Here is a 24657-nt window from a genome sequence, read left to right on the forward strand (position 1 = left end):
GGCCCCAGCAACCAATCCCAAGGCGGTACATCCAGGAGCACCAGGGAGAGGGAGGGGCCAGTACTTGCACACACACACCTCCAGTCACACCCAGGAGGCTGTGGCCATAAGAAATGTCCCTGGTGGCCACGTGCTGGTGGCTGCATTTGAGAAACGCTGACACAGGAGCTTGTTCTTTACTCCTCCCCCATTCCCGTAAACAATTATGCATGTGCTTAACTTTATTCCCATGCATAGTTCCTCTAACCTCAAGAGTTTGGTGGATCATGACCTAAGTCACAACTCTATTATACTTTCCTGCCCACCCAATCCTCTGTTTGGGCATGAGTAGATCCCACGTCCGCTGCCACCATGTCGTAAGCCTCCTGTCCCAAATCTGGACCTTAGCGTCCAAAATCTGAGTGCTTAGCATGAACCTCCCCCAAGCTTATTACCAGCTTGGATCTGATCTCGCTGCCACCAATCAGGATTCAGAGTACCTGATCAACTCTCCCGGATCTCCCCACCCTTTCCCTGGGGGGACCCCCAAGACCCAGAAGCTCTGAGTCTACCGGCAAGAGAAATACTCCCCTTCCCTTCCCCCTCCCTCTCTCACCCAGACTTTCCTCTCTGGGCTGACTAGAGGGACTGATGCAATCTCTTTACATCACAATACCAAGAAGCATGTCTCCTTATTCCACAAAGAGACAAACCCCAAATACAAGGAAACAGAGATGATCCTATCTCTCTTTCCCCCTCCCACCAACTCCCTGATGCTGCCGAGCTTACCCTCCGTAGATCTAACACAAAGAGAATCCCCTCCCCTTGTTCCTTAACCTACCCAGAGAGAAACTCAAACAAGTCTTAAAAAGAAAACTTTATATAAAAAGAAAGAAAGACATCAGAATATAAACTCTGCATCAAGATGACAATTACAGGGCTATTGCTTATAAGAAAATATGAATAAACAGTCTGATTCAAAAAGATATCCAATTTGAAACATTCCAGCAAGTTACACACATGTAAATACAAAATACAATATAAACCTATTGCTTTTCCTTTTGTACTCACAACTTGGGAACAGAAGGGTAGAAAGAAGCTTGGAGATAGAAAAAAAAAAAAGGTCTTCCCTCATAGCCGAGAGAAAACAAAACAGAGCGAACAAAGCCAAACACACCCAGAAGTTCCCTCCCTCACTTTGAAAAATCCGGTGTCCTGATTGGTCCTCTAGTCAGGTGTTTGGTTCCCTTTGTTAACCCTTTACAGGTAAAAGAAACATTAACCCTTAGCTATCTGTTTATGACAGTAACGGATAGAGATGATGACAGGTTGTTTAGAAGTAATTGGCTTAATCAAGAAGTAATGGGCTTAATCTGCAGCAAGGGAGATTTAGATTAGATATTAGGAAAACCTTTCTACTGATAACGGTTAGTTAAACTCTGGAACAGGCTCCCAAGGGTCGTTGTGGAAGCCCCATCATTGGAGGCTTTTAAGTACAGGTTGGATAAACCCCTGTCAGAGATGCTCTAGGTTTATTTGGTCCTGCCTCAGCACAGGGGCTGGACTAGATGCCCTCTCAGGTACCTTCCAGCCTCACATTTCTATGACTACCAGAGCCTGTAAGCAGAGCTCCCTTTACCTGCCTGCTGAACCCATAACTGCATTCATGCACTGAATTCCCCCCTCTCTGGGGTTTTCACTTCTTTGAGCAGTCCCCTATTTTTCTCAGTTTTAAGCCCTGCCATCTCCCATCTCCCTGCCCTTTCCCCAAACATGCCATGCTTTGCTAGACAGCCACTGAATTGCAGTGTGGCCATGGCTCAGGCTAGATGCCTGTGTATGTATGCGGGGGGGGCGGAGGGGAGGAGAGCAGGATTCTACCTGGTGGCAAGCTGCTATTTTTAGCATGCTAACTCAAGCATCAGCGTGTGTCTGTCTGTCCTTGCTGGGAAGTGCCCATCCAGCTGCTGTGCAGACTTAGCCACTATCCTTGCCTGTGAGGACAGGATGAGACTTCATTTGGCGAACCCACTACAGTTGTTTTGCATTTGGTTTCCGCCTTTGCCCTGAACATTATTTAGAGTGATAGCCCAGGGTGTTCCTGGCAAAGCTAGTTTGAAGCAGCTTGGTTGGTGATACTCAGCTATTGGTAATCACTTTGTTGTGGGTGTTGTGTGGAGGAGGATAACTGTCACTAGGATGATCATTAGGGAGGGTGTAATGTTTCTGTGCACAGCTGAAAGTCAAGAGTTCCCCTCCACACCATGAACAAACAAAAGGTCCAGTTGCTTCCTGGACAGTGTCTCGGTGTGTGAGACTCACTGTACCTTTTGCAATCTTTCTCCTACATTCAGACCAGGGATTTGGCTTGTCCCCTGTTTTAAGATATTTCCAGCAACATATGGGATAGCGCCTGTTCATCGTATTCACTTATTAAGGGCAAGGTTGAGACACAAAGCTGAGATCTGCTTTCAAATCAGCTTGGTTTTTCTCCACTTTTATGAGTGAATTTTACATACAGTTTTTCACTATATGTCCTTGTCATAAACAGATAGTAGGAGTTAATGGAACAGAAGTACTTTATATCTCTTTTGACTGTAAAGGGTTAACAAGTTCAGTAAGCCTGGCTGTCACCTGATCAGAGAACAAATCAGGGGACAGGATACTTTCAAATCTTGAGGGAGGGAAGTTTCTGTGTGTGCTGTTAGTAAGGAGTTTTAATTGTTATTTGGCTGGAGGAGTTCAAATTTGTATTTGCTGAAAGGAAATTTTAATTTGTACTAAGAAAAGATTTGTAATTTGTATATTAGGCTGGGAGGGTATTCCCAGTGTCTATAGCTGAAAACCCTGTACCTAATCCATCTTAAATTTACAAAGATAATTTTTACTGTTTTTCTCTCTTTAATTAAAAGTTTGACCAGAGTGTACCAGGCACTGGAATTCCTGGTTGGTGGCAGCGCTACAAGTACTAAGCTGGTAATTGAGCTTAGAGGAATTCATGCTGGTACCCCATCTTTTGGACGCTAAGGTTCAGAGTGGGGAATTATACCATGACAGTCCTGCTCTCATAGCCCCTGTCCACGTGCACCAGTATCCTGATGGTTTTGTGTGCATGTGGCAAGCAGAGGGTAGGTGTGCATGATTTACCCCAAAACCCAAGGTAGGGTCCTTCGCAAGAGGATATTAAGGAAGTGTGGTCAGCATGGGTCAAGAGAGAACAACTTTGGATTCATATCAAATTATGAATTTTATTTCTTTCTTACATAGCTCTTTACAAACACCAATGACAATGGATTCTCTGCCCCAAGGAATTTGCAATCTACATTGGAAAGTAGCAGGAAATTTGCAGGGTAAGTAGGAAAATACAAAAAGGACAGTGGTCCAGATCCTCCAAGATATTTAAGCTCCTACCTTGCATGAAATCAACGTGAGTTAGGTGCCATATCTTTGAGGATCTACGCCACACTTCTAGAAGGGAGCAACGACATTTCATTTTATTATAATTAAAATTCCCCTTGCCCTGCATGCTGCTGACACAATCATAGACATGTAAGACTAAAAGGACAGTGAAAAGTCATCGAGTCCAGCCCCCTGAATCAATCACATAGGCAATTCTTGTGCATATAATTGTACAAAAGTTGCTTAATCTCCAGGCTGATGGTGATGATAAATACAAGGAAGTACTGGCTGGACAGACAAGAGTCCTCCCTCTAGTCATGTAGGTCCAGATTCTCAAAAGTATTTAGGTGCCTGACTCTCAATGGAGTTATGTGCCTACACACTTTTGAGGATCTGGGCTGTACACCAAGCAGAAGGGAGGAAATGGATATATCAGGTAACACAGGCCTTGTCTGCACTAGGAAAATTAGGTTCCACAACTACTGGTGCAGCTCCATTGATGGCAGCACTGGTGGAAACCATGTATGGTCAGATTGCAGTGTTATTACTACCAGAAGTCCTCCTCAGAGTAGCACCCTTAACTCTGCATCATTGGGGGGTTTAATGCTTGAGGGACTTTAATATTCCTGACAGGCAGTATGTCCTCAAGCCACTGATATGGCTCTGCAATCCTGATTGCGGTCTATCTTGGGTACTTATTTGGTCCCATAGGATATAACCACTGCCTCCTAACATTCCAGCGAGGCAGGGCAGGGCTATTTTCCCTATTGTGCAGATGGGAAACTAAGGCAGAGAGTGGCTGCATGACTTGCTCCAGGTCACACAGGAGGTCTGTGGTGGAGCAGGGACTTGAACCCATGTTTCCCTAGGCTACTGTCCTAAGCACTTCACCTTAACAAAGTTTTGTACATGAAATAAATACAAATGGAGGGTGGGAGGAGAGCTCCACTCCCCCCTCTGAACACCTGATCCAAGCATCCCTGAAATTCATAGTTTAGATCTAGATGTGAGCTTTTAACAGGCCCTGCTCTAAATAATGGGCCAAACTGAAAATGGTGAATCTAAACTTCTTGAATTCTGGTGGAGTCTGGACCTGAGAGCTGAATGTTGCTGCTCAGCCTCATACCTGAGGTGCCATACACAGATATATTTGTCTGAGCTGTAGATGTACGTCAGTAGTCTGGCTCACTCTTTATCGCTCGTGGCAGTTCATTTGCTGCTGCTGCTGCTTGGTGCCCAGCTGATGGCTGTGGGCTCTGGAAATGGGCTTTGATCTTACTTAGCTTTCGGATTTTCTTCTCAGAGCTCTGCAGCCGAGAATTGAAGAACCTGCAGAACTTCTGCAGCCCTTTCTCAGGGTCCATCAGGTATAAGGTGTGGAGCTTGGAAAGGCTCACATTGTGCATGGACAGCATCTGCACCGAAGGCTTACTGAGAAGTTTCTTATTCAGCAATGGCTGAAGGGAAGCATAACATTCCAGATTAGAGCAGGTGACCACAGGCCTTGGGTCCTCCATTGGATCAACCTCCAGAACTGTGCACAGATCCCTTAGGGCCTTTGCATTATCCAGGGGGCTGTTATCACTGAGCTGCCGCCAAATGTAAGTGTTGGCCAGGTTCTTCAGTTTGTAACTCCCAGCCTTAGGGATCTTCTCTTTAATCAGGGGCAAGATGTCCAGGAAACCAAAGACAGCTGCACTAAACTCCTCTTTCTTGCTAAGGAGATCAAGGGATTGAAACAGGACAGGAAGGGCTGGTGACCAGAGGTCATACCCTACTAAAATGGGTTTGTGGACAGAGCAGAGGCAGCGGAATAAGGTCTTCACACCAATCTCACAGACGCTGCCTTTTGAGATCAAGCCAGGCAAAGATGTCAGCGGCTGAATCAAGACGGTAAAGCTCTTTTCTCCGTCCACCACAGCCAGCTGAAGGATCGTATTCACTGCTGGGAGTGAAAGACAGAATTAGTCGAGGGAAACTAGAACATTGAGTGAGCTCCTCACCTGGTATAACTATGGACTTCAATAGCAATTAACAGCTCCTGGGGATCTGGCCCATTCCAATTCTCCTTACAGCCTTCCCCAAGCAGGTCATCAATGTCTGACATCCAACTATAGCTTGCTGCATCAGGGATGCTTCAGCTAACTTTTCCCATTTACAGTATCAACTGCTATCTCTGTAGCATCATGTTCCTGGGAGAGGGGAAAAGTGTCTCTCTGACACTGCTATGATGGGGCATCTGAGGTGCTTGAAAAGCAGGTGCTTCCTCCCTCAAATGTGTCACTTCTGAAAGGGAATGGCTGCTCCAGGAAGTCCTGTGGCCATTAACCTAGAGCCCTGCATGACCATGTAGAAGGTGCACTGGCCACTTGCACCTGACCATTCTTACATAAAAATATTCATGTCCTCATGGACTTGGTGCTCCTCCCAATGGCAGAGCTGCCTCGCCATGCTGGGGAGCATATTGCACCCTCATGGGGACATGGCAGATTATACTTTCCCCAGCATGACCAGGAAGCCCCATGACATCTGGCCTGCCCCTCTCTCCCCCAATAGGGCTGTTGCTAAGTGCAGTGATCTTGCCCCAATGATTTGCAGGAAGGATTCACAATCTCAGGATCTTACTCAAGAACTTGAGGTCGAAGAAGAGCAGTGATGCTTGTCTCATGTCGAGTTCCCTCGGGCTGCTGGCAGGAAAGGCCAGGAGGTCTCCCTCGCTGCTCTCACAACTGACGCTGTTGATGTTGTCTGGCAGACTAGAGTCCTGGAGAAAGAAATGCTGACTTGTTGTCAAAAGCTCCTAAAGATGCCAGAGCAACAGCTCTGGAAACTCATGCCCTCTAGTTCCCCCAGGATGCACTGAGGCACTGCAAACTTACTAAGACTCTGTCTTCGCTGCAGAGTTCATTCGGATGATCGGCACCCGGGGCTGAGCTCCTGGGTTAGCCTAGCCCGGATGTGAGCAGCAAAGTCCTGTCTGGGTTACTGAGTGGTCATGGGTGCTGTGCTTTCCCGTATGTGTCCCTAGGGCTGTGGGACCGATGGTTCTTAACACAGCAGTGAGCTAAGCTGATCTATGATTCTTCCCAGAGAACTGGGGGAGACTTCCTTTATCCTTCTGGGCACAAGGGGATTGTGGGAAGGCAGTGGAGGACTATCAGCAGCAGAGTGGTTTAGCTGCATCCTCACTGCAAAACAGACAGGTTACCCACCTCAGTGAAAGCAACACCTGGGCTCTACCCCCACCCCCACCCCCAAGCTGGGCAAGCTAGCCTGGGTGTAAAGCACTGTCCTGGGTGTAAAGGACAGGCTAGGGGTTGGGGCAACACCAAGGGAAGAGCCCAGGTTAACTCTGCAGGGAAGACAAACCCTTAAGTGCTTTGGTAAATCCCATTACGTGCCTCTCTGCATTGTTAGGTGCTTAAATACTTTTAACAACCTGGCCAGGGGCATCAAATCTCCTTTGAAAAATCAGTCTAAATGCTGAGCACCCTACATCACATATTCAGACAGTATGTTCCAGCTGAGACAGGTCATACTGGAGGTTGCTCTCAATCTCCCAGCATCTGCCCTGGATGCTGTGATGCCATAGGTGCTGTTGAGCATTATGCTGCACTCACTGTTGACTCTTCATCACTGTCATCCTCTTCAGAGCTGTCCAAACAACCTGTGGAATCATCTGCAAGAGATGAAAAGGCACATCAGACCCCTGAAGGGGATTGGTGTGTGTGATAGGTGACCTTCCTTTTTCACATGATGTACAATTAGCCTGTGGAACTCACTGCCAGAGGAGATGATTGAAACCAAGATCTTAGCAGGATTCAAAAGAAAGACTGAATATTTACATGGATTTAAATTTTGCTGCTTCTAACTCCCCTGACTGTCCCCTTGTTCTGGTATTATGAGAAGGGGTGAATAGCAGCCCCCATCTACTTTCTCCATCCCATGTATGTCTGTGTCATATCCCCTCTCATTCATCTCCTCTCTAAGGTGAAGAGTCCTGATCTTTTCAATCTCTCTTTCTATGGAAGTTTTTCCCTGCTCTAATAGACTCAGACTTTAAGGTCAGAAGGGACCATCATGGTCATCAAGTCTGACCTCCTGCACATTGCAAGGCACAGAATCTCACCCGCCGACTCCTGTAATAGACCCCTAACCTTTTGCTGAGTTACTGAAGCCCTCAAATCATGATTTATAGACTTCAAGTTACAGAGAATCCACCATTTACACAAGTTTAAACCTGCAAGTGACTGTTCCCCATGCTGCAGAGGAAGACGAAAAATCAACAGGGTCTCGGCCAATCTGATCTGGGGAAAATTCCTTCCTGATCCCAAATATGGCAATCAGTTAGACCCTGACCATGTCAGCAAGACTCATGAGGCAGATACCTGGGAAAGAATTCTCGGTAATAACTGAGAGCCCGCCCCATCTAATGTCCCATCACCAGCCATTGGAGATATTTGCTGCTAGCAGTCGCATATCAGTTACATGCCATTGTAGGCAGTCCCATCATACCATCCCCTTCATAAACTTATCAAGCTCAGTCTCGAAGCCAGTTATGTTTTTTGCCCCTACTTGTCCTCTTGGAAGGCTGTTCCAAAATTTCATTCCTCTGTTGGTTAGAAACCTTTATCTAATTTCAAGCCTAAATTTATTGTTGGCCAGTTTATATTCATTTGTTCTTGTGCCCACATTGGCCCTCAACTTAAATAACTCCTCTCCCTCCCTGGTATTTATTCCTATTGATGTATTTATCAAAAGCAATCATATCTCCCTCCCTCCCCTTTTGGTTAGGTTAAACAAGACCAGCTCTTTGAGTCTCCTCTCATAAGGTGGGTTTTCCATTCCTAGCATCATCCTAGTAGCCCTTCTCTGCACTTGTTCCAGTCTGAATTCATCTTTCTTAAACCTGGGAGACCACAACTGCACACAGTACTCCAGATGAGGTCTCACAAGGCCCACATTTATTTCAGGAATCTCTTTGTGAATTCACTGATGTAGATGGTCAAAGTGATCATCTCTGCCTACCTGGCTCACATAGTTTGTAGCTGTTATTTTCCAGCAAGTCAGCTACTCTGGCTGCACTGAAGCTGTCCGTCACACAAGAAGAGCTGCTTGATGTTGACGAGCTGGTCCCTGGTTGTTCCAGCAAATTCTGCTGGTGCTTCCTTGCTGATTGCTCCCATTTGCCTGCATCAGCTTCAGTCTTGATCACCTTCGCAGGGGCCTCGGTTTCGACTCCTTTCCTCTTCACTGGTAAAGACAACGACGGGGCCTAAACAATGGAAACAGATCCTTGACAGCTCATTGTTTTCTGCTTGGGAATATGTTTGAAAGAGTCTTTGGAGATGGCGTGGCTCTAGGTTACTTAATGTGGAGGCTAGACATACACATTTTACACAGTTTGGCACACATAATAGGAAAGGCCTTGACATACCATAACAATAGATGGTGGATGGATGGACAGACAGCAGTGGATGCTCTCAGTTCTTGGAGATGACCCCAGAAATGTGGAAAATGGGTGGCTCCTTCAGCCTCCACTCGCCAGTGGATAGAGAAGGGAGCAGCACCCAAGTCATAGTCAGTGATAGTATCATTATTTTTTTCTCTTTGGGGAAAAAAAACCCAAGGTAATTCAGTACAAATAACTTTGTTAATTGAAACTGAAGTTGGCAATTTAAACCCTCATCAGGAAATTCTGACATAAGGAGAACTTACATCTGCTTACTCGCTCTGTCTCTGTTCTCAGCAAGTCACTTCATCCTCCCAGCACCCCAATACATCTCCTATTCTCCCATCCCCTTAAATAGTTTGTGAGCCCATTAGTGACCCTCACTTTCTTCTGTGCTTCTGAAGCCACCAGGACCCTGTCAGAACAGCGGCCTATATACATAGGGAGGCCGAGATGTCTAGTAAACATGCTCATTTGGAGCCACTATACCCATGTGCTTCCTTTATATTACATATGTTGAGTAAAGAGCCAAAGACACAAAAAAATCCCCTTGCCAAGTATCAATTAGGGAACCGTTCATATGCACCTGTACATCCCGAGCATTTGCTAACATTAGAATCTGGAATATTTACATGGCCTGTGTTTTGATGCCTCAAGGCTCAATGTCTTTCCTACACCCTACCATGTAAGGTGGCAGGGTTAGGAGTGGCATGGGAAGGGCAAGAAGGACAGTGAAGGCTAGGCTCTGCAGCCTTTCCTCATGTTGGTGAGTTCTTACTCACATCAGCAATCCCATTGGTGATAATGCTACTGATCTTCTTTGTAAAGTTCTTTGAGATCTACTGATGACAAGTGCTAGATAAGTCTGACAGGGTGTATCAACCCCACACTGGCGAGGTGAGGGTTAACAATCTGCTTTGGGCCCAAGACGTCACACCCCCTTGCCTTTTCTGGGTATGCTCCCAGTAGAGAGAGTGTTCAAAAGGGAGCAGCACAACACAGTCTGGGCTCACTGAGGAGAGCAGCTGTGTGCTGCAGTCTCTTCCCAGCAAGCTGCCAGGACTCCCAGCTGCTGGGGCCAAGCCTCCTAGTCAGTCGCCATGGGAACCAAAGGGGATAACTTGCTATTACCGGCAGAGGAGCTGCCCCAGATGGACCAGTGCAATCACAAGAGATACCCCACACACGACCCTGGAGATGATGCCGGAGGAAATGAGATGAGGGCAGGAAGCAACCCAGGGTATGATCTTAGAGATATTGGGCCTGAGCTCTGTGCTAGGCTACCTGGTTCTAAAGGGCCCCGGGTCAGAACATGATGGAGTAGGGTGGGCCCTAGTTCCCTTACCCTCCAGACTCTCACCACACGGCGATAAAGTCACGAGGAAAAGAGGCTCCTCGGACTCTCACAACACGGCGATAACGCCGCAAGGTGAAGCGGGCCCTTGGACTCTCACCACAGGGCAACAATGCTGTGAGGCGAAGCAGCCCCTTGGACTCCCAGCCACGGCGAGATAACTCCGTAAGGCGAAGCAGCCCCTTGGACTCTCACCAAGGGGCGATGACTCTATGAGGCGAACCAGCCTCTAGGACTCTCACCACAGGGTGATAACGCCACAAGGCGACGCAGCCCCTAGGACTCTCACCACAGGGTGATAACGCTGTGAAGGGAAGTGGACCCTTGGTCTTCCACCACAGTGTGGTAATGCTGTGAGGTGAAGCGGCCCATTGGACTTCAAGCCACGGGGTTATAATCACATGAGCTGAAGTGGCCCCTTGGACTCTCACTCAGGGGTGATGACTCTGTGAGACGAAGCATTCTCTTGGCTCTCACCATGGGCGATAATGCTGTGAAGTGGCTCCTTGAACTCCGAGCCACAGGTGGATAACGCTACACGGTGAAGCGGCCCCTCATACTTTCACTATGATGCTATCACTCTGTGAAGCAAAATGTCCTCTTGGCTCTCACCATGCGGCAATAACGCCATGAGATGAAGCGGACCCTTGGACTCCCACCACAGGGCAATAACGCCGCAAGGCGAAGCACCCTTTTGGACTTCCAGCCATGGCATGATAACTCTGCGAAGCGAAGCAGTCCCTAGGACTCTCACCACAGAGCGATTATACCACGAGGCAAAGCATCTCCTTGGACTCCCAGCCACGGATTGATACCACCACAAGGCGAACCGGCCCCTTGGACTCCCAGCCACAGAGTGACAACTGTGCAAGGCAAAGCAGCCCCTTCTACTATCACCACAAAGCGATAACGACACAAGGCGAAGCATCCCCTTGGACTCTCACCACAGGGTGATAACACCACGAGGCGAAACGGTCCCTTGGACTTTTACCACAGGGCGATAATGCCATGAAGCAAAGCGGTCCCTTGGATTCTCACCATAGGGCCATTACGCCACAAGGCGAAGAGTGCCCATGTACTCCCAGCCACGGGGTGATAAGGCTGTGAGCTGAAGTGGCGCGTTGGACTCTCACCACAGGGTAATAACGCCACGAGTTGAAGCAGTCCCCTGGATTCCCACCAAGGCAATATCTCCACAAGGCGAAGTGGCCCCTTGGGATCTCACCATGGGGCAATAACCCCATGAAACAAAGCAGCACCTAGAACCCCAACTATTGGGTGCTATATCCTGGAACATCATTGGATGGTGCTGTCAGCCCGGTTCACCCAACCAACCTCCTGAGAATAAGAACTAGAGATTAATATTTTTATTGGCTCACGTGTCCACCAGTATATATGTGCGATCAAACCTTGAGGCAGAGCAAAAGGATGGAACTGACGGAACAATAGGACCTTAGATTAAAATTGCTGTTTTTTTAAAAACAAGACGGGGCAAGAGGAGCATGTATATCAACCAGCTCTCCATTCCAGCCAATGAGCCTGGGAACTGAGCTTGGATTCCTGCCACAGGTGCAGGGAATGCTGCATGTGCTGATCCCCACCTCTGTCAGAACAAGCACAAAACTGTCTTACCTTGCTGAAATTATCCGTGAATCCAGCTGGGGCAGCTTCTAGAAAGAACAGAAAAGAATGAGTTAAGTAACTGGCCAAACCACCATTGACATACATGGGAACAGCAGTTCTGGCTAATAACAAAACCTAGCTCTAATGTAACATTTTTCAGTAGTACATCTCAAAGAGCTTTGCAAAAGAAGCGTCATTCTCCCTGTTTTAAAGATGGGGAAACTGAGGCACAGAGTGGTGACGTGATTTGTTCAAGATCACCCAGCAGACTTGGGGAAGGGCCAGTAACAGAGCCCAGGTCTCTTGAATCCTAGTCCAGTGGTCTATTTACTAGGCAAAGCTGCCTTCCAAAATTGCTGGTAGGAGCCCCTGAAGAATGCAGCCAGAGAGCAACTAATATGCACAACCCATTCTCAGAAAGCTGCCAAGGACAGGACTCAAATTTGCAGTACACTGGAGCTGCATGGGATGAATGGCCATGGCACATCAGCTGCCATTATTCAAAAGCCCTAGCAACTGTCCTACATGCCTGAACATGTGCTGCTGCTCTGACTGAGTCAGCTGGCACCACTTAATCCACTCGGCTCACACAGCTGCTCCCTGGACTAAGCAGCCATTGCACACCAGCAGAGCAGCCTACTCACTGCTCACAAGGCCCAGTTAACACACTGCAGGATCGGGGCTGCACACGGGACCTGGGAGGGGCAGGCAGAGAGAACACACATCCTCATGCACTCACACATGCAGACATGTACTAGGGAACTCATGAGAGAGGAATAGATGGGGCTAGGTGTAAGGGAAGGGGGAACTTCCTCATCAAGCAGTGAGGCCCTGAGGGGAAGGAGCCATATGGCCCTTCTCTCAAGGCCACAAGAGGCTGCTGAGGCACACAAAGGAGGAGAGGAGGAGGTGCGGAGGGTGAAGGGGAATCCAAAAGTCCAATGGCCAGAAGCTAATGGTGCACTAACCCAGCCTAGAGATAAGGGGCAGATTTTAACAGGGAGGGTAACTGACCACTGGAAGAACTTACCAAAGGAGACAGTGGATTCTCATGCCATGAAGTCTTTACACTGAGACTGGATGGATGTCTGTCTAAAACATACACTTCAGATCAACCATAAGCTTTGGGTTTTCTGCAGGACCCCAGGTGGGTTCACTGACCTGTGTTATACAGGCAGGTTGGACTAGATGACCATAATGGTCCCCCGGATGCAGAGACACACCTACAGTTCAATCCAGCAGGACTTCACTGGCCTGCCAGGCTATACAAGGGTGACAGACAGAGCCTCAGGAACCTGTCAGGGGTATTTGCTGCATGCTATGCAGACACATAATGAGAAACAGTGCTGGTCTGAACAGCTTCCAGCCTGACTAGACAATCCACCAGGATGAGGCAGCCCAATGGGTTTGGGGGTTGACCTGCTGTGTCCATCTGTCACTCCTGCCCCAGGGGCTGGTGGCTGCATGTGCTAGGCCTTGGCTGCCACCTCTCTTCTAGGGTCAAGAACAGTTATTTCCCTCACAGCTTTTTGATGAGATGACTATTCTGATTCCTGCAGTAATCTAAGGAGAGGTTTTGCTCACACTCCATTGTAACTCGGATACTGGCACAGAAGCTGATTCCAGCAGAACACTGAGATGATGTCATTGTAGTACTAGTGTTATGCAGAGGCCCCTTAATGCTAGGTGCTGTACAAACACATGGTGTATGACCATCTCTGCCCCAAAAGACTGATACACACAGTGCTGTTATCCCCTCTGTACTGCGGAACGGAGGCACGGAGAGATGGAATGCAATGCCCGGGCTCACCCAGAGAACTGAGCCCAGGTCACCTTAGTCTTCCTTATACACAAGGCCATCCTTTCTCCTTAGTGACACTCGCTTTTCAGGGACATAAGGGGAAAGGAAACATGCAGCATCCAACTCTGGTAATTATCAAAGCACCAGGAAATCAAGAGGACCAGCAAGGGGAACATTAATGCTTCCTCTTTTTGGAAGCGGCTGTAGTCAGGCCCTGGCTTCTGCGCTTGCATCACTTGCCTCTGCCATGATCCATCGATGCACCGGTTCCTGTCCTGGCCCCATCTCCTGTCCTGGCCCTCTCTCCTGCCTGTTTGTGGGAGTGAAAAGGCTGGGGTTGGACAGGTGGTATGGTGGAGGAGGTAGATGCCTGGGGAGGAGGGGAGATGGAGTGGCTGCTGGAGCGATGAGCAATGGGTGCTGCTGGGAGCAGGGGGACATTGCCCTCGGGGGTGTCAGGAAGGAACAGGTCCAGCAGGATGGAGGGCAATAATGGCACTGACAAGCCCATGGTCTCAGGGAGGAATGGGCTCCCTGGGCCCGGAGGGACTGGAGGAGGCTGCTGCATGGCTTGCCACCAGCTAGTGGTCTCCTGCAGAAAGGGGATCAAGGCCGAGGTGAGGGTGTGGAGGGAGTGGGAGATGGACGTGACCCCACGCAACATAGACAGCATGTGCCTGTTTGTGCTTTGCTGTCCTGTCAGGATGCTGCTTCCTAACACCAGGAGGCTGTCTGCCTGGCTCACACTGGCCCTGGACCAGGCTGCTAAATCCCCATGCTTGGAGGCCAGAGGGCCCCGTATCCCCCCAAGGACACTCGGGATTTCCACCTCAGCACTTGTGAGCTGCCTGAAGGCGTTCTCCTCCTCCCCATTCCTTCGTGCCTGGGCTGGTGGAGTGATTTGTAGCACTGGAGAGCCATCACCCCAGTTAGCTGGACAGACATCTCCTCCTCCATCCTCGGGTGGGCAGGGCTCAGTCTGGGAGCTGGGGGAACACATGAGGTCCTCATGGGAGAACAGCCCTTCACTGTCATTGGCAGGGAGGTGTCTCCGCTGGTGGGAAGCCTCTGGAGGATGCAGAGGCTCAAGGCTGAGTGTCACAGTGTTCTTGTCCTCCGACGGGGGGGCACATTGGGGAGCAGAGGTACCTGTGGGAGGGGGACATAGGAGGGAGAATCAGGAGCTGAAGGGCTGCCTGCTCCATGGGACCAGTGACCAAGTCAACAGAGCAGATCGTAGGGTTCACGGGCGCCTGCTCGCACAGGTGGTAACACTGTAGATGGGGGAGGAGAATAGATGGGATGGAGATTCTTTACTGGAAACCCCAGCCATCTAGGGCAGTCTCTTTCCAGTTGGCTACAGTAGGGGTCTTCTGAGGACCTCCTTGAAATGCCTGTCCCCAGCTCTGTGCCATGGACCCCAGGAGGAAGGATGAACAGAGTTGCAAGCTATGCCAATGATGCCCAATCTCTCAATGCCCACTATGGTGTCTCAAAGCATGCCCTCCAGCAAAGCCAAATCCTGGGTGGAGACATTGAGCCCCTGTGCCCCCGACCAGCTAGCCCACGACAGACCACCACACACGCCACATTTATTTCAGTGATGCTGCATGTCTGCCTCAGAGCTAGTGCCATCTGCTGCACAGCTACGCTGCTTCATTCAGACTCCAAGGCTAGCATCTAATCATCAGTGCTACTGCTCATGAAGGTTGAGGTAGCAGTGCACAGCTCCCATGCGGAGCATGAGACACGACAGTGCATGTAATTCAAGCCCAGTTGTTCCTTTACACCAGGGTCCACCACTGTGCTGTCTGCCTACATATGTTTCATCGCTATGTGCCTCCCTTCCTGCCCATCCAAGCGGGTAGGTCTCTCCCCCTAGTACACTCTTCTTTCATCATATGGTGAAGTGGCTATGTCTAGTAGCAACCCTGCTGCTGCCCATACCCCAGGTGGCTACTACTTCCTGGCCAGACTGTCTCCTTTTGAACACTTGTGACTGCTTTTATCTTGACCAACACATTGGGATTGAACCAGGAACTGCCAGGGCCACCCAGACCGGGGAGTGGAGGGGGGACGCAAGTGAGGCTATTTGCCCCAGGCCCCGCAGGGGCCCCCATGAGAGTTTTTCGGGGCCCCTAGAGCGGGGTCCTTCACTCGCTCCAGGGGCCGTGGAAAACTCTCGCGGGGCCCAGGCTCCCAGAGCTTCTTCCGCTCCGGGTCTTTGGCGGCAATTTGGTGGCGGGGGCCCCCCGCCGTGAGTCTTCGGGCACTTCGGCTGGGGGTCCCAGAGCAGAAGGACCCCCTGTCGTCAAATTGCCGCCAAAGCGGGGGCTCCCCACCGCCGAACACCCCAGGCCCCCTGAATCCTCTGAGCGGCTCTGGCCAGAGCTAAACGCATGAGTTCACTAACTGGAGCTGTAACAGACATCTCCTGTGCACCGGACATAGACAGAGGCTTTGTCACACCCACCTACCAGTGAGTTGCACACACGCCCCTGGAGAGGGGCCAAGACCCATCCCTAATGGGCAGTGTTCAGTGTGTATTTTCTGAAACCCTTATACAGCCAAACTGACATCTTGAAAACAAGCATCACATTCAGTGCAGCCAAAGGAGAGCACTCACGCCTGGAAACTCCGGCCTTAACCCTTGTTTTTGCTTAGCAAGTCATTCCAGAACCAGCTGTGTCTTTGCTATTATCAGTACTCACTGAAGAGTCTGGACAAAACACATTTCAGATCAAGGATTGTTCACCAATGTTTCACTTTGACTAGTCACTGTTCATGATTCTTGCCGTATGATTTGTCACCTAACCCTTTTCACTCCCTGACTGGATAACTGAGTATAACAAGTAAGGAATTTCCCTCTTTCCAGCACTGTTTTTCAGACAACAGTTCATTAGAGTGAAAGTTCAGGGCTGTCAAACACCCAGCTATTTTTCAGATGCTCACAGATAATGCGCCCTCACCAGCCAGTGAATGCAGCTTGATGTTTGGGTTAGAGGACATATTGGCAAATCCTTTCTTTTACCATTCAGCCCACTCTAGTGAATGATCATGGTAAGCAGATAACGTCGATGGTGTGGGGAAACTGGGTGATCACCAGGGCTGTCAAGCGATTAAAAAATTTAATCACCATTAATCACACCAATAAATAATAGAATACCATTTAAATATTTTTGGATGTTTTCTACATTTTCAAATATATCGATTTCAATTACAACACAATACAAAGTATATAGTGCTCACTTTATTTTTATTACAAATATTTGCACTGTAAAAAAACAAAATAGTATTTTTCAATTCCCCCATTATAAGTACTGTAGAGGCAATCTCTTTATCATGAAAGTTGAACTTACAAATGTAGAATTATGTATACAAAAATAACTGCGTTCAAAACCAAAGCTTTATAGCCTACAAGTCCACTCAGTCCTACTTCAGTCAATCACTCAGACAAACAAGTTCGGTTACAATTTGCAGGAGATAAGGCTGCCGGCTTCTTGTTTACAATGTCACCTGAAAGTGAGAACAGGCATTCGTATGGCACTGTTGTAGCTAGTGTCGCAAGATATTTACGTGCCAGATGCTCTAAAGATTCATATGTCTCTTCATGCTTCAACCCCATGCTTCCAGAGGACATGCGTCCATGGTGGTAATGGGTTCTGCTCAATAACGATCCAAAGCAGAGTGGACCAACGCATGTTCATTTTCATCACTTGAGTCAGGTGCCACCAGCAGAAGGCTGAGTTTTCTTTTTTGGTGTTTCAGGTTCTGTAGTTTCCACATCTGAATGTTGCTCTTTTAAGACTTCTGAAAGCATGCTCCACACCTCATCCCTCTCAGATTTTTGATGGCACTTCAGATTCTTAAATCGTGGGTTGAGTGCTGTAGCTATTTCTAGAAATCTACATTGGTACCTTCTTCGCGTTTTGTCAAATCTGCTGTGAAAGTGTTCTTAAAATGAACATGTGTTGGGGTCATCATCCGAGATTGCTATAACATCAAATATATGGCAGAAGGGGGGTAAAACAGAACAGGAGACATACAATTCTCCCCCAATGAGTTCAGTCACAAATGTATTTAACACTTTATTTTTTTTTAACAAACATCATCAGCATGGAAGCATGACCTCTGGAATGGTGACCGAAGCATGAAGGATATATGAATGTTTAGCATATTTAGAACGTAAATACCTTGCAATGCCAGCTACAAAAGTGCCATGCAAATACCCGTTTTCACTTTCAGGTGACACTGTAAATCAGAAAGCATGCAGCGGCATCTCTCATAAATGTACACAAACTTGTTTGTCTTAGCGATTCACTGAACAAGAAGTAGGACTGAGTGGACTTGTAGACTCTAAACTTTTACATTGTTTTGCTTTTGAGTGCAGTTATGTAACAAATGAAAAATCTACATTTGTAAGTTACACTTTCACAATAAAGATATTGCATTACTGTACTTGTAAGAGGTGAGTTAAAAATATTATTTCTTTTATCATTCATACAATGAAAATATTTGTAATAAAAATAATATAAAGTGAGCACTGTATACTGTATTCTGTGTTGTAACAGAAAACAATATATTTGAAAATGTAGAAAAACATCCAAAAATATTTAATAAATTTCTGTTGGTATTCTATTGTTTAACAGCACAATTAATCACGATTAATTTTTTTAAATCATGATTAATTTTTTTTGAGTTAATCGCATGAGTTAACTGCGATTAATTGCCAGCCTTAGTGATCACTAGTTCATAGGCCAGAAGAGACCATGATGATCATCTAGTCTGGTCACCTGCATAACACAGGACAGGGCATTTCCCAGACAGGCTGTAGAATTGATGCTCATCTTCTATTCTCTCTCTCTCTCTCTCTCTCACACACACACACACTATCTGAGGCAATATGCTCCATACTCACTCTTCAGACTCACCCAACTTACAACATTAAAAGAGCAATCAAAAGCTCCATCATGCAGTCACACATGACAGGGTCACCAGCCCCACTCCATCCCATGCTGGCAGCAGCCAGAGATAACGATGGTACCATGTCCACAACCACTACCTCACAGACATGTGTCAGATTTGTGAAAGTGTCTTACCTCCCTCCCCAGTCACTCTTTCAAACAGAGCCTGGAGTCTGGCTTTACACTTGGCGAAGCCTCCAGCCTGGATAGTGGCTCCCACGGCCAGGGGCTGCAGCTTCCTGAGGTCCTCCAGTGACCCCTTGATGAAGGAGTGCAGGTCCATCACTTCCTGGTCCGATGCATAGAGATGCATCTTCTCCACCAGCTGCTTGCTGGCGCCCATCCTCTTGAGCACAGCTTCTGTCTGCTGCAGCTTCCCCTCCAGCTCCTCATTCCCCAGGTGGTGCAGCCTCTCCACCATCTCCAGCAGTTCCTGCTCCTTCTCTCGGATCAGCTGCACCATCTGCTCAACTCTCTTTTGGATCAGCTCCTGGGTTTCATTCCTCACCTGGTACAGATGGTCAGCTTTTCTCTTCAGGTTACAATAGGCATCTTGGAAGAGTTCCTCCTTCTTGTTCAGCTCTTCACTCACGCTCCCCAGCTCCTGCTGCCTCTGTTGGATTTCCACCTTGATATCACAGTGCTTGCCTGTGTGCCAGCTGTCCAGCAGGGCACAGATGCAGCAGATCGGTTTTTGGCACTCTGTGCAGTAGATGCTGTTGATGAAAATACAATTTAGAGCAGTCATTTAAATGACTCTTACCCCATTCTGCTGGTGGCCTTATCACCCCCTTCCCAGTGCCAGTTCTCCTTCGTCTAAGGGAAGTATGGGAAAGTGGCCAAGGATAACAACAGTAGAGCCATTACACCCAGCAATGAGTGACTTGGGATGTCTGGCTGTGCTGAGTTTCAATTGACTGTTCAGATAAAGGCCTTCATTTCTTCCCTCCTTATACTGCTCCCTGCTGAGGAGTTCAGATCATTCCCCAGGCAGAACATCCCTTCTCTTCCCGCAACCCACTTCCCCAGCAACTTCCTTGACTAGGACAGAGACTGCCTGATTCCCAGCCACCTCCCCCTCCTATGTCTGCACTGACATTCTCATTCCTCTCTCCGACTTCCTCTTTGCCAATCTGCGTCTGCTTGCTAAAGAAAATGGGCCAGATCCCATCTGGGGTAAACCACTGCAGTTAAAGAGGTGAGGCCCATTGACACCAGCTGGCCCAATATGATTTGTCACCCAACAGTGTCTGCCACAGGGTGGTGGGCCCCTTTAAACGATGCAGATCCAGTGCCCTGTGCTAGAACACGTGCTCTCAGCTTGGCCAGTTAAGATACAGGGCAGCAGCTAGGGCTGTGAAGAGCCAGGCTGTCAAGAGGGAAGGGGGAGCAGGAGCAGAGCGAGTCCCCTGGAGGGGAGGCAGTGGGAACCTGCTGGGGAATGGGAGCCTCTGAGATAAGAGCGGTGGGAGGTGATGCTCAGCTAAGAGCGGACAGAAGAATCCTGCAACAGGCCCTGAAGCAGGAAGGACTGACCAAGGCACAGGGCTGGGAGCTGGAGTCCAGGATGGGCTGAGGAACTATTTTGCCTATATGTGAAAAAGAAAGCTGGGCCTGGAAACAGACTTTGGGTGCAACTGCATGGAAAAAAGATCAGGTTGTGAACGTTACCTCAGCATTTGGTTTGCGTGGGTTGGATTGGGACAGGACAAGTTACTGAGCTTCCTGGAACCATCAAGAAACTCCTTGGCAGATCCCATCTTGAGATTCTTTACCGCCTTGGCCTCATGGCTCTCTCGCTTTAGATACCTCTGGTGGGTCTCAAAGCACTTGACACAGAGGAACTCCTTGCAGTCAGAGCACCAGAACTCTCCCTCTTTCAGACAGTTGTCACAGACCAGGTCATTGCCTTGGACGATCTTCTGGTAGATGCTCAGCTTGGCCTGCAGATTGGCAAACAGCAGGTTGTCCTGGTCTGGGATCCCACTGGCTTGTGGGATGGGATGGTGGCAGATGGGGCACTGGCCAACAGGCTTGTTCTCTTCCAGGCAGTCAGTGCACAAAGTGTGAAGGCAAGACAGGAGCTTAGGATTTCTGAGTTCTTTCTGGCATCCCTGGCAGAGCAGGAACTGGAATTCTTCCTCCATTGCCTTTGGGAAGGAGAGAGATTGAGACCTGGGGTTACCAGTGCTGTACAGCTCTGTTCTGCAGCCCAGTGAGGGAGGCGACACATGCCATATGCAGGCAACTTGATGGGCCAGGACCCCATTAAGGGTGCTTTCCCACTGCTGCTTTGGTAGCACAGAGCAAGTCACATGTTCTTGGGGGGTGTGAGGTGACCCTGTGTCACCCCCTATCCCAGCCTCAGCATAAGGGGCATGGCATGGAGGAGACAGAGGAAAAGTATCTTTTACTTTCTCAGCTGGGTACCATCCCAAGAAACCCCTCCCTCTCCTACATCTGTCTCTTCCCCTCCTTCTCTCTCACACCTCACTTTTCACCCCCCAGGGTGTACATTACTCCCTCCCCATGAAGCTGTCTCTCTTCTGGCAGGGCTAAGAGGGAGTACTGCTCAGTGACTCTGGGCTGACGCTCCCTCCCCCACTGTAGATGCATCTCGCCAGCCTTGTTCCATCTCTCTAAGGTACTTATTGCACCCCTGTTATCACAATTCCTCATAACCATTGAGGCACTCACTCTTACAATGGTGAGGTGGGGATCAGTTAGGCCCGTTTTACAGATCGGAAACTGTGACACAGATGCTGTCATAAACAAATAGTAGAAGTTAATAGAACAGAAGTACTTTATATCTCTTTTGACTGTAAAGGGTTAACAAGTTCAGTAAGCCTGACTGTCACCTGACCAGAGGACCAATCAGGGGACAGGATACTTTCAAATCTTGAGGGAGGGAAGTTTCTGTGTGGGCTGTTAGAATTTAGTTGTTGTTCTTCTCTAGGGTTCTGAGGTAACCAGACGTGCAAGCAGGTTTCTGCTCCAAATCTCTCCAATACAGGCCTCTTATAAGTCAGAATAGGGTGAGTTAATGAGTTAAGGTAGATAAGGCCGAGTTAGGCTTATGTTTTGTTTCTCTTATTGTGCAAATGTGTATTTGGCTGGGAGGAGTTTCAACACTTGTATTTTGCTAAAGGATTTAATTTGTTAGTCTAGTTATACTTAGGCTGGGAGGGTATTCACCGGCAGTGTCGTAACAGCTGAAAGACCCTGTACCTATTACATTTTAAATTTACAAAGATAATTATTTTACTGTTTTTCTCTTTCTTAAATTATCATAAAGTGTTGCTTGGGTCCTTAAGAAGCCCTGATTGGTTTTTTTGTTTATTCTGGTTGTGAGACCCCAGAGGACTGGGTTCTGGATTCACCACCGTGGAACTGGTGGGGAGAAAGGGAGGGAAGCTGGGAGAAAAAGGCTACAAATTGCTCTCTGTGTTAGGATTACTGTCTCCTCTCCAAGGGAGAGAAGAAAGGTGAATTTCCTCTCTGTTTTGTGATTCAGGAGTTTGAATCACAGTGATCTTCCAGGGTAAGCCGGGAAAGGGAAGCCTGGGAGGGCAACAGTGGGGGAAAGTGTTACTTTCCTTTGTTGTTAAGATCGCAGAAGATCTGGGTCTTGGGGTTCCCTGGGCAAGGTTTTGGGGGGACCAGAGTGTACCAGACACTTGAATTCCTGGTTGGTGGCAGCGCTACAAGTACTAAGCTGGTAATTGAGCTTAGAGGAATTCATACTGGTACCCCATCTTTTGGACACTAAGGTTCAGAGTGGGGAATTATATCATGACAGATGCTCAAATAGGCTCTGAAACCCCCCTAGAGTCGATGGGAGTTAGGCACCTCCCTACCTTTGAGGATCTGGGCCTGAGTCATAGAATATCAGGGTTGGAAGGGACCTCAGGAGGTCATCTAGTCCAACCCCCTGCTCAAAGCAGGACCAATCCCCAACTAAATCATCCCAGCCAGGGCTTTGTCAAGCAACTTGCCAAGGTCCAATGGGGAACTTGTGGGGCACCAGGAATAGAACCCAAGTCTCCTGATACACCCAGGCTAGCACTCAAACCACTGGGCCACCCTTCCTCTCAAGGGCATGCTGAAGAAGCAGCCTACAAAAGTCCTGGGCGGAGCTGGGTAACTGGCAAGAATCCCCAGCTGCAAGCAGGAGACTCCACAGAGCTGTGAGACCTCCCGACTTCCAGGTTGTCTCTCACTTTCCCTGCCCCCTTTGATGCCCTATTTCCCCTTTGCCCAGTCACTTCCCCTGCCACATGGTCACTACTGTCATGCTAAGCTCCCATGTGGCTTGGACACGGTACCACCTGCAATGGGGAGGTGGGGTCCTCAGGCATCTCCAGGCCTCCTACACATCTTGCTGCTCCTCGTTCTCCTTTTACATGTAGCAGAATGTCTCAGTCACTAAACACACCAGCCAGTCCCTCAGGGAGAAGATCCGACCATCACAATAAGCTCACCTGTGTCTGTAGACTGCCTGGGCTCACCTGGGACAAGAGAGCCACAGTCCACGAGGCCCTGCTTCTATCAGAACTGTACCTGCGTGATCCGGGCACTCCTCTGCTGAGTAACTGCTTCAGCAGGTTCTGGCTCGTAAGTTTCGATTTCTGAGAAGGGAAAATAACCTCTCTTCCTGTTTCTGGCCTGTAGTGAGTCTCTTTTCCTGTGCAGCCTTCTCCTGCCCTGCCCTCTGGTGATAATTCTGAGAACACCCGGCCCTCCCAGAGAAAAAGCTTCTCAGGCTTATCATCTCCCTGAGGCCATGCATGTTGGGTCTGGATCCAGGCCTGAGCTTTCCAAAGCTCTAGGGTGCATTGATCAGCATTTGGGAGGTTGAACCTCTCAGAAAAGACTTTAACTTACAATTAAGAGGCCTAATTCACTACCCCATTTTTGTTCCAGGCCCCCTTTGGCAGACAGGGAGGTGCCGCTGGACAAGCTGCCTGCAGCACTCACTCCATACATCGCTGCGAGTGGGCGGGACAGCTGCTAACGTGGACCGATTCCTAGGGTTACCACATGTCCGTATTTTCCCGGACACCTCCGGCTTTTTAGTTGTTAATCGCTGTCAGGGAGGACTTTTTACATATTATAAAACGTCCGGAAAGTAGGGATATGTGATAACCCTACCCACTGCCCCTTTCTCTCTCCTCTTGGGGTGTCAGCTTGCTGCAGCCTGCAACCCCCTCTCCCTCCAGTGCTGTTACAGAGCGTTCCTGTCTCTGCAGCCAGCTGCGGGTGAGGGGGTGGGGACCCGCGGTCGCTTCTCCCTCCTCCGAGCATCCCCCACGGTTCTGGGCGGTGCAAGGAGCGCCGCCCACAGCGGTTTGTGAAGCTGGGGCTGCCTCCCCTTCCCCTCCCAAGGAGCGCAGGGGAAAGTTTCTCGGCGCGCGGCAGCGGTTCCCGGGAGCCCGAGCTCCCTCCCCCTAGGAAGGGCCCGAGCTGCAGCGCCTCCCGCAGCCGCCCGGCCTGAGCTGCCGCAGTCTCCCCAGGTCCGGCTGTCAGCGGGGTGGAAGCCCCCCTGAGCCCGGGGGCAAGGCCTGGGCCACGCACGCAGCACTTCTCTACTCCAGCCCAGCCAGAGAGGGATCCCGCGGCTGGGCTGGAAAGCGGCGGGACCCGGGAAAGTTAAAGCCTAGAGAGGATGCAGCTGTTTCGGGTAGCTGGAGGGGGGAGGTGGGGGAATGTGGTGCGCTCAGGGGAGGAGACGGGGCCGGGCCGGGGAGTTGAGGAAGGGGTCCAATGGGTCAGGGAGGGGGCGGAGACTTTGGGGAAGGGGTTGGAATGGGGCCGGGGAAGGGGGCCTCCTGGAGTGTCCTCTTTTTTCAATGTTCAACTCCGAATATGGTAACTTTACCAATTCCACAACATGTGATTGCAGCAGCCCCCAAGGGACCATTGTACCAGATGGGGATGGTCAGGCGGCAGTAGTGTTTGAGTCACACCTCAATATGTCTTCTCTGCAGGCACGGCGGGAAGGAGGAGCTTGAAGGGGATGGGAGAGAAGAAGCTAAACCCCTGTGTGCGTTAGAATGATACAAACGGGCTGATGTGGTTTCCATGG

At 49.1% G+C, this 24657-nt stretch overlaps 1 protein-coding gene across 4 annotated transcripts; it reads right to left on the minus strand.

Annotated features, from left to right (window-relative positions):
* Positions 1-3207: 3207 nt before the first annotated feature.
* LOC116820314 (protein PML-like) lies at positions 3208-23213 on the minus strand. 4 transcript variants are annotated; one of them, XM_032772664.2, is made up of 10 exons: positions 23054-23213; positions 20244-20722; positions 18708-19288; positions 14438-14757; positions 13849-13918; positions 11817-11854; positions 8407-8653; positions 6999-7057; positions 6004-6142; positions 3208-5323 (listed from the first exon to the last, which is right to left on the minus strand). In XM_032772664.2, exons 2-10 carry the CDS (start codon positions 20717-20719, stop codon positions 4551-4553), a joined length of 2703 nt encoding a protein of 900 aa, XP_032628555.1. In that variant the 5' UTR covers positions 20720-20722; positions 23054-23213; the 3' UTR covers positions 3208-4550. The 4 variants fall into 4 exon arrangements, with proteins under 4 accessions (XP_032628555.1, XP_032628554.1, XP_032628556.1 ...); XM_032772663.2 differs by having other exon boundaries at positions 3208-5320; positions 23054-23196; XM_032772665.2 differs by lacking the exons at positions 13849-13918; positions 14438-14757 and having other exon boundaries at positions 23054-23180.
* Between the last annotated feature and the right edge of the window lie 1444 nt (positions 23214-24657).

Source organism: Chelonoidis abingdonii, chromosome 9 (assembly GCF_003597395.2).
Source record: "Chelonoidis abingdonii isolate Lonesome George chromosome 9, CheloAbing_2.0, whole genome shotgun sequence".
NCBI lineage: Eukaryota > Metazoa > Chordata > Testudines > Testudinidae > Chelonoidis > Chelonoidis abingdonii.